This window comes from Hyperoodon ampullatus (genome assembly GCF_949752795.1).
Source record: "Hyperoodon ampullatus genome assembly, chromosome: 7".
Lineage (NCBI taxonomy): Eukaryota > Metazoa > Chordata > Mammalia > Artiodactyla > Ziphiidae > Hyperoodon > Hyperoodon ampullatus.
This window is the reverse complement of record NC_136920.1, coordinates 5,006,090-5,020,211: the sequence shown is the minus strand read 5'-3', so window position 1 is coordinate 5,020,211 and position 14,122 is coordinate 5,006,090. Positions and strand designations below refer to the sequence as shown.

Here is a 14,122-nt window from a genome sequence, read left to right as displayed (position 1 = left end):
GGGTTAGTGGCCCGATTTCCTCGTTTTAATGAGGGCATTGGGATCTCCAGTCACCTTAAGTGAAGCAGTGATCATTGAACTAATAAATTCCTCTCAGCAGGTATTTGTTGAGTGAATGAATGAGTCAGTACAGGACAGCGCTGGCCTCGGCGAGGCAGCATGAGTGTGGTTGGCCTCAGGACTGAGCGCCTTGGTGATTGCAGCCTGTGGACCACCAAGGAGAGTGGCTTGGAGTTCACTCCTCTTGGTTGGTTTGAGATGGTTTGGGAAATTGTTTTATTCTTTTTTGAAACAATTATCCTTATTCACTGAACCAAGTTCTTATCCTGATGAATCTCCCTGTGTGAGTAATACAGAACTCTGTTAAAATCCTGCTAGACTGAAATGGCCAGAGTAATGCAGATTGTTTCCCACGGCCAGGCCATCGGGTGAGAAGGCCTGCCTTTCCAGGCATGTCCTTGAGCAGACACTATTCAGACACCGCCAGGGCTTACCTGTTGGTCCAGGGTGATTCAGAGCGCGGTCCCCACCAGGGGCCGCTCAGCACACTTGGAGCACTTGTGTCTTGCTCTGGTCACCAGTGTTTGCGGTAGCCACCTGCTTGCTTTCTCCAACTTGTCCCGCTCGCTTAGTTAGTCGTCTTGAGAATTCAGGCGCCTGAGCGGGTGGCTTCCTGTGCGCTGTGGGGTCTGTGAAGGGGCAGCAGGTGACAAGCCCTTGAGCGGCCTGGTCACAGGAAGGACGTTGGAGGACCCCTGCGAAACATCTGGGGGCTAAAGCTGTGCAGCTGCGGGAGCTGCCGCGCTGACAGCCTGCCTGGCGGGGCCCTCCGCCTTCACTGGCCTTCGCGTGAGCTCACCGTGTGCCGAGTGCTTGCTCGCAGGTTGTTAAGTTGTTTTGGGGTTAAGCACAGAGCTGCGATTTGCTTACTGGGCACACGTGTGACCAGTTTTTCTCATGGAGTGTGTACCCCCGTGATCACGGTCTTGTCCCTGTAGGTGTACCATTGACTGGAAGAAAGGAAAAAATGTAACAGTCAAAACCATCAAGAAAAAGCAGAAACATAAGGGCCGAGGCACCGTCAGAACAATCACCAAACAAGTCCCCAACGATTCCTTTTTCAACTTCTTCAATCCGCTGAAAGGTGAGTGGGCTGGGTTGTGACTCCAAGTTACACACAGAAGGACTGTTAACATCAGGAAGTCGGTCCTGGTCCTCTGGCGAGCGTTGGGGGGCGGAGCCGTGGTTGTGCGGGCGGGCCCACCGGTGCCTGTCCTGGCAGGAGGGTGAGCCCGGGGTGGCTGTCGGGAGCTGCATGCCCCCGCCCCCGGGGGGAGGGGTCCGCATGGCTGCTCTGCTCACACTCCTGCAGGTCGTCGGCCCACCCCTCCCTCTCAGGTGGGTTTTTGGTTTTTTCTTCGAGCCTTGGTATAGAGCACAAGGAGTTTGGGAACTTACATATTGTGACAAACACAGACTTAGGACAGAATCATAGCTTGGACGCTTGTTCTCTGCTCCCTGCTCCCACGCCCCAGTAAAAGAGAGATGGAAGTGTAGTAATGACTCAGCTGCTGGTGTTGAGGAAAATTACTTGGAAGTCTTCACATAATTTCCTAATCCTGAGAATTCGAAGACCAGACCCGCTGGCAGCGTTAAAACATGGATATGAGGGGAAAACATTTTCTCTTTATTTTCCGTGGGCAAAAAACAGTTGGAAATAAATGCCAGCTGTGATCTAGGTAATTGGTGGCCCTTTGGGTTGTTTGTCGGGGGCCACGGGGTGGCTTCCCTCTTGACTCTGACCCTCGTGCCGAGTTACCAAGCTGCCCATCACCATTCAGTCCATTGTTTCTCACTGTTGTGGCTATTTTCTGTGACTTGTCTTTGAACCTGGAAGATGCCAATGTATATCAGTTTTGGGGACAAGAACAGCCATAAATGTAGTTCTTAAATTTCCTTTTTTGGGACGATCCCTTTCAGAGCCTCACATGGACATATGGGAGGCTTCCTGTGTGAATTCACCATGAAGCAAAGGAGCTTTGATTCCTAAATTCAGTGGCTTTTTTGGAAGTTTTAAATAATTAATAACAATTAAAATGGAATCAAGTGGACTCAAGAATTTGGGGGTGATTTGGGGGGTTCTAAAACTGTATTGTGTGGTTGCACAAGTCTAAAAATGTATGAGAAGTCATTGGATTGTATAGTTAAAGTGGGTGAATTTTATGGTATATCACTATTTTTAAAGTAATTGAATAAACGTAATATCAAGTGATATGCTCTGTGAAAAGGAATAGAGGATGACAGTGGGGGAGGGGTGATGGAGTGGTCAAGGAAAAAAACCAGAACTGCTGAAATGCTTTTTGAAATGAAGGAAATAAAAGATGGCTAGTCCAGCACCCTGTTTGGCTTTAATCCTACAAAACTGGTCCAGAAGTCAAGTGAGGAAGTCCTTGTGATTGCTGTCCCTGAGTCTAGAGTCCCCGAACCTGCATCTTAAACAGCAGGTGGGACTCTTACACGCCGAGGCCTGGGCCCCCGACCGCCCACAGGGAGGGGTGCTCACGCCAGCACCTGCTCCGCCGTGGCTGAGATGGCACTTGCCCCTCTCTGTGCTGGCCACGGAGACAGACCTTGCAGCAGAGGGGCGACAGGGAAGACACAAAGGCAGGGTGAGCCCGGCAAAGGGGACGCGACGCCTGGCGAAGCGTCACTGGGCTTCACTGAGCGTGGTTTTAAGTCTGTTTCCTTGGTTCCGTGTTGGGCTGTAGTTCGGCACCAAGGTCTGTAGGGCCGTGGGTGCTGGAACAGAATCTCAGCTCACCTTTTGTGTGGAGCGCGGGCCTCTGCTGTGGGTGTCGGTGAGTAACGTCGTCCTGCGTGCTGCAGTCTTTGCAGGAGGAGCGGCTCCGCACTGCTCCCTCCTTCCCCTTTGCAAGCAGCCAGGTGTGCAGCCTCATCCCAGCTGAGCTGCAGCGCCTCAGTCACACTGAGGACTCGCAGCCTTAAAGCGCTTCCTGTTTCTCTACCGAAACGTCACTTGTAGTTTTGTAGGACACGAGTTAAAACTCCGCTTAAAACACAAATGCCCTGAAAGGCCACAGTCTGGGCAGCCGGTGCACCTTTCCATCTGCTGATGCTTTAAATGTCTGTAAATTCTCTTCTGAAAGTAGCCTTCTCCAGCTGGGCCTGTGAGCATCACTGGGTACCAGCCTTTGGCCCTTGATTGGGGGTGGGGGGAGGGAAGGGGGCCTGGCGGTGCTGGGGCCAGCTTCAGCCTGCGGCAGGCGGGGGAGGGGGGAAGCCGGCCATGGGGAGGCACAACGCTTAGGCGATTTCTAGTGAAATGTTCCATTTTATTTGTCAGCTGAGCGTCCTGTGTGGGCTTTAGAAGGTTTTGGTTGTCGATATAATGCAGATGTGTTTTGTCTTTTTTTCTAGCATCAGGGGATGGAGAATCACTGGTAAGATGTGTGTCATTATCAAAAAAGTATGTTGTTTTGCTGTTAAGGTCCTTATTTCCTGAGTAGTTTGCTACTTTCTTTTTAATCTGTTCTTACTATCTAAAAACCAAGGGTGAATTTGTATTCACTGCACCGTGGTGGGGGGATAGAAGCGCACGTTCCGTGGGTGGACCTGAGGGCATGCGTGTCCTTGAACCTCACCCCCTCGCACATGTGGCCCTGTGCGACCCCTCTGGGCCCTACGCTTTCCTGCCATTTGGCTGCAAGGGTTCCTTTAACGTGGCCTAACCTCAGAGATGCCTGTCACTCAGCAGTGCCCGCACTGGGTGCTTTATAAGCCGAGTCACTGGAAGTGGGGGGTCAGGCATGGGCAAGGGGATGTGCTGTTTACCCACTGAAGCAAGTTAGCACTTCGCTCTTCCCCGCAGGACGAAGACTCCGAATTCACGTTAGCCTCCGACTTTGAAATTGGACACTTCTTCCGTGAGCGGATCGTGCCGCGCGCTGTACTCTATTTCACGGGGGAGGCCATAGAGGACGACGACAACGTAGGTGGCCTGTGGGAGCCGCTGGGGTCAGCGCGGGTGCTGGCTTGGGAAGCCCAGCCGAGATTTTCATGACATCCTCCACCAGGTCCACGGGGTACTGCCCTCTGGAGTTTGGAGGAAATAGACTGGGCAGGGAGATAGCAGAGGCTGGAGAAGCAGGTCTTTCTGAGGCATCTGAGCACCACACGCCCACGTGGGCCCGGCCAGTGACTTGTTTCAGAATGTCCTCTAAGGACCCAGGGGTTCGCTGCTGCACACAAGGTCTGTGGCTTTGGGTGACTTCTGAACATGAGGAAACTCCTGTTCACCAAGCGATGGCCAGCAGAGCCGAGTCGTGCTAGCATGTGGCATATCGACCCCAAAGGAATAGAACCCCACGCTCCACAGAAAAACAGCCCGGCTGCGCAGGCCACCTTCCCCTCTGCTTGAAGGAACTCACCCTCCCACAGTCAGAACTTGGGAGCAGGACCCCTGAGCACAGCCTGGCCAGCTGCCCCAGGCTGTCACCTGAAATGGTTTTCCATCGTGACCAAGGCCCGGTTGCCGCGAGCCCTCTTGTTGTGTGGAGATAAAGGTCTGTCCTGTGGCGTGTTGCTGGAAGGGTGCTTAGATGCTGTTTGCTCCCTTGTGTTGAGTGCTCTGAGGTTCCTTTCTGGTGAGGTCTGTTGTGGCTGCTGGGCAGGTCCGAGCTGCTTCGTGCCCTCCTTTGTGCTGAAGGCCCCCACGCGGCGGGAGTGGGCCAGCCCAGGGCGTACTGGCTACATCGCCTGACACTGGTGAGCTTCTCAGGTGCGGTCTGTCCATCCCCGGGCTGGGAGGTACTTGTGGGAATCCAGGAACACGGACACACACAGCACAGCGCAGTTTGGGGTCATCTTAGCGCTCAGGTAGTTGCTCAGACTGAAGTTTTAGGAAATGCTGGTTATGCAGCACATTCTGGACCAGCGCTGTCCAGCAGCACCTTCTGTGATGAGGGAGCTGTCCTCTGCCCCATCTGCTGCAGCAGGGCTGGCACCACACAACGCTGGAAGATTTAAGGTGCGGCCCTTGGCAACTGAGGAGCCAGGGTTTAGATTTATCTGATTTGACCAAGAAAGCTCTAGTGGCTACACACAACGGGAGACTCATCTCTAGACCAGTGCTCTCAGACCTTTTTGATCATACACCCGTCAGTTTAAAAACTGAATTACGCAGCGCGTATGTATTTATTTACAGTAGAGGCAGCATAGCAACTCCTGGTGAGCAGTACAGTGTGTTTGCCTGTAACATCCGTGTCCATGTTCATTCATCATGCCTTTGGTGCAGGTACCGCGGGTGCAGGTACTGCAGGTGCGCCGTGTGGTCCAGGGGCTCACGTCAGCCTGCGTCTGCTGGAGCCCCAGCTTTGCTGGTTCCCACGCGTGAACCGGGGCTGGTGGTCGTCACTCCAGCTGCTCCTCAGGCTCCTGGCAGAGGAGGCTCAGTGGTGCTGGGACAGAGATGAGTGCACTGACCTCTGACACGCTAGGGTTGATGTGGACACTGGGCATCGTTCTGGGGTGAAGTGGGCGGAGGAGTCCTGGTTTTGTCTTCCACACTCATGTGGGTCACCTCACTCGTCACACGGGCTGCACACCCCACTCTGGAGCCTCCGCTCTGCCCGAGTGTGAGATGCCCGCACAGAGCTCGCTCAGAAAATGGGCCCAGGGTGAAATGATGGACTTAGAACCTCAGAAAATGGGCACTTGAGCCTGTGTGAGGCTGGTTCCAGTGCGACCTGAAATGCTGCAGTGAGAGTCTTGTCGGCTGCAAGACACTGAAAGGTCTTCTTTGTCAGAGGCCTGGAGGAAAAGGTGCCAAGACATGGTCAGATCCCAGGCCGACCGCACCAGGCCCTGCCCGCACTGTGGTCTTCTGAGTTCCCTTTGAGTTGCTGCTGACGAGTGGGGTGGGGGGGCGGGGGGCTCCAAGAAGAAAGGGTTATAAGAGAAAGCTTGCTGAATCTTCGTGTGTCTGTGTCGATGCAGCCACCAGGGACAAGGGTTGTTTAGTTTTGTTTGGCTTTTGGTAGCAGTCTGATATCCGGGACCTGGCTGAGGGCCTGGCCGGCAGTGTCTTTGGACACACAAGACATTGGATTGAGACATTCATTCAGCTACAGTGTTGGAGTTTCTCCCATGCACACTTTTTCTGACTTATTTTAAAGATTAAACACCAAGATTTTATTACATTTCTAAATACAGATTAAAGATTTCCCCTTGTCCGAGTTATAAAATGACATTGAAAGTCCAGTACGTGATAAAAATACGCTACTGGTTTGCTTAGATCAGCCAGTTTCCCAGTTGGACCCAGCGCACACCCAAGCCAACGGTTTCCTTTCTTCACCCCGTCCCCGTCCATAGTCTTCGTTTTGAGTGGTTTTCAGATACTTGGTATCCTATTAACACGGCAGGACTTGTGAGCAAGCGACCCCACAGTTCTGGCCCTGGCTTGGAGCAGAGGTGCCGGCGGCAGACTGGCCTCTGCTCAGAGGCCAGGCCACTTCCCACTCTCCTTAGGCCCTACCCGTGTGGGCGCTTGACGGGCTGGGTCTGGCTCAGGTTGCCATCACGCTTTATAAAACCTAAAAACGGGCTTCCCTGGTGGCGCAGTGATTGAGAGTCCGCCTGCCGATGCAGGGGACACGTGTTTGTGCCCCGGTCCGGGAAGATCCCACGTGCCGCAGAGCGGCTGGGCCCGTGAGCCATGGCCGCTGAGCCTGCGCGTCCGGAGCCTGTGCTCCGCAAGGGGAGAGGCCACAACAGTGAGAGGCCCGCGTACCAGAAAAAAAACCCAAAAAACCCTAAAAACCTGTTTTCTTTCTTTTCAGTTTGAAGAAGGTGAGGAAGGAGAGGAGGAGGTAAGACATGGTTTACGTGAGACATCATTCCCCGAGGTTGCTTTAGGCCTTCTCTGCTTGAGTGGATGGAGATTATGAAGTCAGGGGACCACTTTAGACTCGTCTCGTGGGAAGCTGCCTTTGAAGCTTTCAGCCCTATTGAATACTACGGAAAGACACGGCATATGGGTAGCAGTGTCCAGTTTGACCCTGCAATTGGCTTATGAAAATGCATCTTAGAAAATAACCATTTAGCAAACAATCCACTTTTTCAGCAATATGTTTATTTCGGGGTTATCTGCTAGAACAAGAAGTGTCCAAAGGAGGGGATTTAAAGAAGTATGTCTAGCAATGATTGTAATTGATTTCCTTCAGAATCAGAGTATTGCTCTGTTTGTGGCTGGTGGATCCACAAGAACTTAAGTCCTGTCTGTTCAACTAGCTCTCACTCCTTTTAATGCAGGAATTAGAAGGTGACGAGGAGGGAGAAGATGAGGACGATGCCGAAATTAACCCCAAGGTTAGTTATTTGGGGCTTCCCACACCTGTGTATGCTACACTGTTGACCTTTTAAAACATGTTCCCCACTTTGAGGTAGTGGTGTTACGAATATGTACCTGTCATTCTCTAATTAGGAAAGTTAAAGTGTACCAGAAAAATACTTGAATGAGGAGCTATTTAGACACCTGGTATATAATTTTAGTGTTAAGTATGAATACTAAACTGCTTTCCAATGCTTTCCCAAGCTATATCTTATTTATATAAACTTGTCAGTGGAGCAGCTTTACATTCCAGATCTTTAATTCTTTTAAGATAATGATTTAACTGACAACATGAATAAACTTTTTTGTTTTGTGTGTTTGTTTTTGGAAAAGGTACAGAGACGGGACTTGGTGGGGGGCTTGTTTTGTTTTGTTAATGATAGGATAATGGAGTTGTAGGCATAATTTTACAATTGTACATGGGCTGAGAATACTCAAATGACATGTCTCGATAGCTCAGATAATTTGAAATAAATTAGGAAGCTTTGCAAAAACAAAACAACCAATTAGGATGAGTGGGCAGTCCCATTAATTTTACGCCTGAGTTTTTACTTACGGTCTCAGATGAGCGTACATCAGGGACTTGCCACTTGACACATGTTTTAAATACAGAACTGTTGTAACTCTGTCCTGAAGCTGTAATTGCGCACGTGAAATTTATAGTTCACCTGCCTCTTAGGACCAAATGTATCACGGGCTGTCAGAATACTAACACTACTTGGCATTGTAGAATCTTTATCTCTATTTAAGTAGACGTTGTTTGTTTGTTTGTTTACCCCCGTTGTGCCCGAAGTGGACCGTGCACTAAGCTGTCATTGTGTAGCTGGGTCTGATCACTTTATAGCACCAGATGTTCCTATGAATGCATGCTTACAGCAGCAGTTCCTCTGGGGAAGAATTCGTGGTGGGTTTAAATCCTCAGTGTGCCGTATAGATACTGCTCTGGGAGTGGGCTCGGGCATGTTCATGTTTTCAAAGCCAGCCTGTCCGTTGGGGCGTCGCCATATGGACAGCGCACCTGTGCTCAGTTCCTGAGCTGCGAGCCCAGGGCCCTGCCTTGAGTGGATCGCCCTTCGCTGTCAGGTAATAATAGAACCATGCCGTGCCCGGTCCCAGGTGTTTGTATCTGGCTGTTCTGCGCTCGGGGGGCACTGATGCACACGTTCACGGTGGGGTTTCTAGAGCAGAGATGGCTGGTTACTGTGTCCACTGCTGGACTCAAGTGCCCTGTCTCTGGTCGCTTGTCTCACTGACAGCGGCTGCTCTGTTCCCCATTTCTTGTTGTTTCCTCCTGTTGTCCGTCCTCTCTCTCCCCTTGCCAAACCTTCTGTCTCCTCTCACGTCTGGGTTTTCTAGAAGAGCATTCTCACCAAGTGATCACAGATAGCTTAACAGAAAGTAGAGACATGTCAGTACTAAGCCTGCGTGAAGCCTTTGGTCTGTTGTGTTGGTTGGGAGTGGGCGAGGTGCCTGAGGAGGGCCCCTCGGTCAGCCACGTGCAGTCGAAATGCCCGAGTCCTGTCCTCTGGGGTCGTGACGTGACACTTTTGTTCCTCCGTGTGCAGCTCCTCAGAGGGCGCAGTCACATCACAGTCTGTACAAGCAAAGGAAGATCAGGAAGAAGGGTTGGGGTATTAAAGGTACAGATCTGGGTGTTGAGGTTTCCCATCTCAAGGTCGAAATTTTTGCAGCCCTTTGTATCATGAGAAATTGTGGCTCTTTCCTCCTGTATAATTTTGTGCATTTCATTTTCTTCCATGCTGACAGTTCCTTTCAATTTTTTTCCCCATTTAGGTGTAATTTTTGTCTGTTAATCATTCATACGTTTCTAGGTAAGGTGGAATTCCATTCATTCCTAACTTCCAAACTTCTGGTCTGTGCTTTGTAGCAATGCCATGTTGTTGTGACTCGGTAGAGCGTCCGGGCGCACTCAGCACGTGCTGGCCTGGACAGGGGCTTTCTGAAGAGCAGTGTTTTTGTGCAGGTGTCTGTCGTGTGTGCTTTTAAAACCGACAGAAACCACATCTGGCTCCTACTTGCTGAGCCCAGTGTTTGTCGCTGACCAAGTAGCAGAGATGTAACTGGTGTGAAAGCTTTGTTGATGATGGGGCTGCCACACCCCTCCCCGCCCCCGCCACCCGGGAAGAGGACAGAACGAGAGGGCCCTGGGACCAGGACGCACAGGTCCCCCAGCCATGCTGGCCTCAGCAGGACGAGGTCTGCTGCCTGCTGTGATTCTTCTTGACGTGTGTCTGTTGATTGTTTATACTTTTTAAATTCAGGTGCTATGCAGACCAATAGGTAATAAAGGGGTAACTTTAGTATGCCGGGATCTTCTGTCTCAGAAGCTGCTGGCACCAGTTTCACATCAGCGTTAGTAAGTGCTGTCAAGGTTGCTGAGGAGTGTGCTGCTCGAATAAGAAAAGGACCTGTTGTAGATCCAAGTGAGCGTTGCAAGTCCCAGGAGCTGCCCTGTCCCCCCTCTGGGGGTCATGGGTCCCCGTAGCTCTGCCCCAGTCATGAAGTCCCTCTCTCTTACGACACCGTCGGCTTTTGTGGGGCAAGGGAGGAAAGTGCGAACGGGAGAGCCTGTGAGAAGCCAGGGCGGCGGTGTTAGCATCTAGGAGAGAGCAGGGGCTGCCTGCGTTGAGCTAAGCAGGCCAGCGGTGTGGGAGCGGCTCCTGGGAGAGCAGAGCTGTGTCTCCGCACCGCAGAGCCGTGGTCTGGGGGTCTGTTAGCCCCGTGCCTTCGAGGGTCCGTCTGCATCGCCTTCCTGTCTTACTCAGGTGGCTGGCTTTCTTAGAAGACTAACGGGCAGGTGGGCAGACTTGGGCTAAAGGAAGCATTTTAATTAGATGAAGTGAATGTACACCTGGGAGCTTTTCTGTTTTAAAGGGTCAGATCTGATCGTTTAAAATTGTATCTGCTCACTGTCTGACTCCTGCTGCCCTGTGTGTCTGAAGAATGTGTCAGCCAGGCCGGTTTGGCCCGAAGCCCCACTGCTCCCCACCCTGCCAGTGACTGCAAAGCGTCCATAAACGGTCCAGCCGGTACCTCTGGGCGAGGAGGGCTCTTCGGTGGCAGAACCACAGCTGTGCCGTCTCGCCTCTGTGGTCAGGTGCCCCGCAGAGGGGGTCGTGTCATGGGCTGTCGGGCAGGCGCTCAGGCCTCGGGCCTCAGGCCCCCAGCCCTGAGGCCATGGTGGTGGCGTGTGCTTGCTGCCCGCAGTGAAAGCCCTTCTTTTCAGTGCCCGCCCCCACCAGACAGGGTGTTGACTGTTTGTGCCTTTGAAGCACTGACTCCTGTCACTTGACGACCGGCAGCGTGAGAGACTGGGCTTCCAACAGCTTCGTGCCGTGTGGCAGAGGGCGCTCGGGTTTAGTGCAGTGTTGCTCTGCCATCTGTCACGGGCCAAAACTGTGGTGTCCCGGTGACGAAGCTCACATGTGTGGCTCCAGGCTCCTGCACTGGTGCCACAGCCCGGGAGTCGTGGGGGGGGTGTGTGTGCGTGTGCGTGCGTGTGATATGTGGTGTGTGTGTGCGTGTGTGTGTGTTGTGTGTGTGCGCGCACGTGCAGGGATGCTGGCCCAGGGCTGGGCTGAACATGGCCCTCGGGAGGCGGGATGCTGGTGGCAGCCCAGCCCTCTGCTGCCTGGCAAGCCCCACCTTCTGCCTCTTGTCTAAACACAAGGGCCCCACCCGGCTCCCACCCTCACAACAGCCCGTCCTGGTCTTGGTTTTGGGGAGGACCCTTCCCTCTAGCAGTCTTCAGCACCCGAGGAAGGAGTTCGTTGTAAACAGACAGGTGATTGATGCCTTCTCCTGGTTAAAGATAGATGTGATGTCACTGAGACAGCACATTGTAAACTGTGTGCCGCTCTGCATTCATGGCGTCCCATACGTCCTGCGTATGTATTTACCCAGAAGGATGTAGAGCAGCAAGTCCGCCACCCTGTGCCGCCTGCCCGCCTGCCATACCACAGCCGCGACACCGTCCCACTCCCTCAGCTTCAGCTTCTCTCACCTCCTTCCTTTCTGTAGATCCAGTTATGGAAACCCACACACTTCTCCCCCGTCCACAAAAGGCTGCACACCCCTGCCCCAGCCCCTGCCAGTGCTGTCCCAGTCCTGGGGCACCTTGCACCTCCCCAGGGAGTCTGGGGCCGGCGTCTGATCCCCCTGATCCCACAGTCTGGGCCACCTCCAGGTCTCCTCTTGAGACCACAGAGTTTGGTCTCTTTCAACTAGGATTTCTGGTCGGGGTATTTGTTTTGGTGCCCAGGCTCTTTCTTCGGCAGTGTTTCCGGTGAGCGTGTGATGGGCCGGTGCCATTAGCCCAGTGCTGGGCAGTGCTGGACCGAGACCCGGGCCAGACCTGGAAGTCCCAGCTTGTCCCTGTGCTATTACACTTACAAACAAGGAGCTTAGCCCAGGGCCCCAGATTATTGTTTTGTCTTTATGCACCCTTTACACATCATCTTTTTCATCCCTTAGGTGTGGTTTCCCAAGGAATGAACTGTAGCCCAGCTTATTCCATGCAAAGTGTCAGTTGTGTTGTCCCAGATGGTTCTTGTGAACTGTGTGGTGCGGGTTTTTCTTAAGACTCCGTAGACATGCCAAGTTGTATTCAGAGTAATCTGTCATCTTCGCAGCCAGGATCATAGGTTACTGGCGAGTAAATTCATCTGCTAAGAAGTACTGGTGAAATCGTTAACCTGTCTCTCAGGCTGCTGTTGGCCTCCACACAGAATTCATGGGATCGCTAAGTGGGTTTCAGCGGCATGAGATGCAGCTGCCAGACCACACGGAAGTGCGTCTGCTCCTCGTCTCGCTCGCGCCTTCTCTGAAAGGACGGAATTCCCAACCAAGGGTGCTCCTGGGAGGACTAGGGCCTGGCTGTGGAGTTCTTAGTGGCCTCTCGTCCTTTGTCAGGGCGCCACAGGCCAGTGCAGGAGAGGCTTTGCTTCAGGCCCCGGCCCGGGGGCAGGTGTGCTCCAGGCAGCGCCGGGAGCCTTGTTCACCTCAGGGATGGAGGGGAGCCAGCGCTGTTCCCCGCGTGCTCACCCCAGAGCTGAGGCGCCGGCCAGCTTTGGGACCAGGGCACTGCTGTGTGTTTAATTACTGTCTGCCACCCGAGGACCTCCCTCACCCCGAGACCCTCCTGCTGAGAATTAGAAGGTCTTTATACAGAAAGAGGCAGCCCCGCTGTGACCTTGTTTCTGGGAAGTTAGCTGCTTATCTGTTACTATTTTTAAAGTATATTTGTAGTGGCCATGTTTTCAGTAAGAGCAAGTGAATACTTGAGTCTTTGTTTTCGTTGTTGGTTGGAGATGCCTGGTTGATGGAATTGCTTGGTTCTCTACAAGTCTTGTTCTCTCTCGTTGACAGAAGGAGGCCAGCCAGCCCTCGGAGTGCAAGCAGCAGTGAGGCGCCGCTCGCTCGTGTGGACACGTGCTTACGCCTAACTTGTTTTCAAGTGCATGATTTTCACTTTCACTTTTACTTTTACTTTATTATTTTGCTTAACCTGTACAGTGGCAACTCAGCTGCATTTCAGAAACAGGAGGTTTAATTCCAGCACCCTCTACGGCCTTGGGTGTGGCTCAGTGGGCCCGCCCAGCCCTGCCTAGGGGAGGGCCTCGCAGAAGGCGGGGCGGGGGTGTATCACTTGAGCCGGGGCACCTGTCCAGGGTGCAGTTCCAGGGCGTGTAGAGCCAGTTCACCCCTCCCGCCGTCAGACAGGATTCCTGTTTCGTTGGAAGAAGCCCACACGCAGTTCCCAGGTGTCCCTGGGGAGCCGCGGGGTCGGCGCCATGTCTCATCCTGCTTGCTCTTGGGTTTTATTTCCTTCGGGGCTGGGGTGAGGGTTGCGGCGCCCGCTGAGCCTGAGGCGCGAGCTTTTGTGGTTCATCTCGTATTTATTTCTCTCTCACGCTTGTGAGGGCTTGGGACATGAGCTGTCCTTCGAGTTTATGAGACCCTGTGGGCACCAGAGACCCGGTGCCCCGAGCAAGAGTTGGTGGTCCGCCCGCATGGAAGAAGGCCCTCCCTCCCGCCAGCCGTGGGCCAGGGCTGGTTCTCGGGACGCACGGACCACGCTTGGCGCTGAGGACGGGGGTGGGGCTATGGGCAGAGCCAGGGTTTGCCAGGCTTCACGGGGAGGGGCTCGGGCAGGAAAATACAGCTTTCCCACGTAGTGTGTCAAATGTCTTGCTTTCTCGGTAGCTCCCATTTCTCAGCCTCACATTCACCTTGTCTTAAAAGCCCTGGGTTCCGAGCGACCCGTTCTTGGCTGGAATGTGGGTGTGGAGTGTGTGACCTCTGGCCCCAGGGGCATCCACGCTGTGGCCCGGCTGTAGAGTGCTCAGCCTTACTTATGATACATTTGTAACTGAATACAGTGTTTTCAATTTGTACAGACTAGTTAGAATATTCTATTAAAGTTGTGAACTGCGAACCCAGTGCTGTGTGTGTCTTCATTGCAGGAGGCCTGGCGGGTTGGGGCACTTGGGGCGGGTGGGGCTCGGATATGGTTGCGCAATCTCCCGGACCGGGTTTCTGGAGCCCCGGGCGTGGGCAGGTCCAGGACTTCCCGTCTCCTGGTCTTCTGTTTTAATTTTGAGGCTTTAAAGCCCATCTTGAGTTAGGGCTGCAGGCCCATTTCACCGTCGGGGTGGGGGTCCCTGGGTGGGCCCTCTGCTGCCCCGAGAGAGC

At 53.2% G+C, this 14,122-nt stretch overlaps 1 protein-coding gene across 1 annotated transcript in view; it reads left to right on the top strand.

The window, feature by feature from the left end:
- The window catches only part of NAP1L4 (nucleosome assembly protein 1 like 4), a 43,694-nt gene extending 29,829 nt beyond the window's left edge, over positions 1-13,865 (top strand). Inside the window, exons 9-14 of the mRNA XM_079708076.1 lie at positions 999-1,144; positions 3,439-3,461; positions 3,890-4,009; positions 6,858-6,887; positions 7,330-7,386; positions 12,797-13,865. Of these exons, the coding sequence (XP_079564202.1) occupies positions 999-1,144; positions 3,439-3,461; positions 3,890-4,009; positions 6,858-6,887; positions 7,330-7,386; positions 12,797-12,835 (415 nt within the window). The 3' untranslated portion in view covers positions 12,836-13,865. The remainder of the gene's footprint in view (positions 1-998; positions 1,145-3,438; positions 3,462-3,889; positions 4,010-6,857; positions 6,888-7,329; positions 7,387-12,796) is intronic.
- Positions 13,866-14,122: the final 257 nt, after the last annotated feature.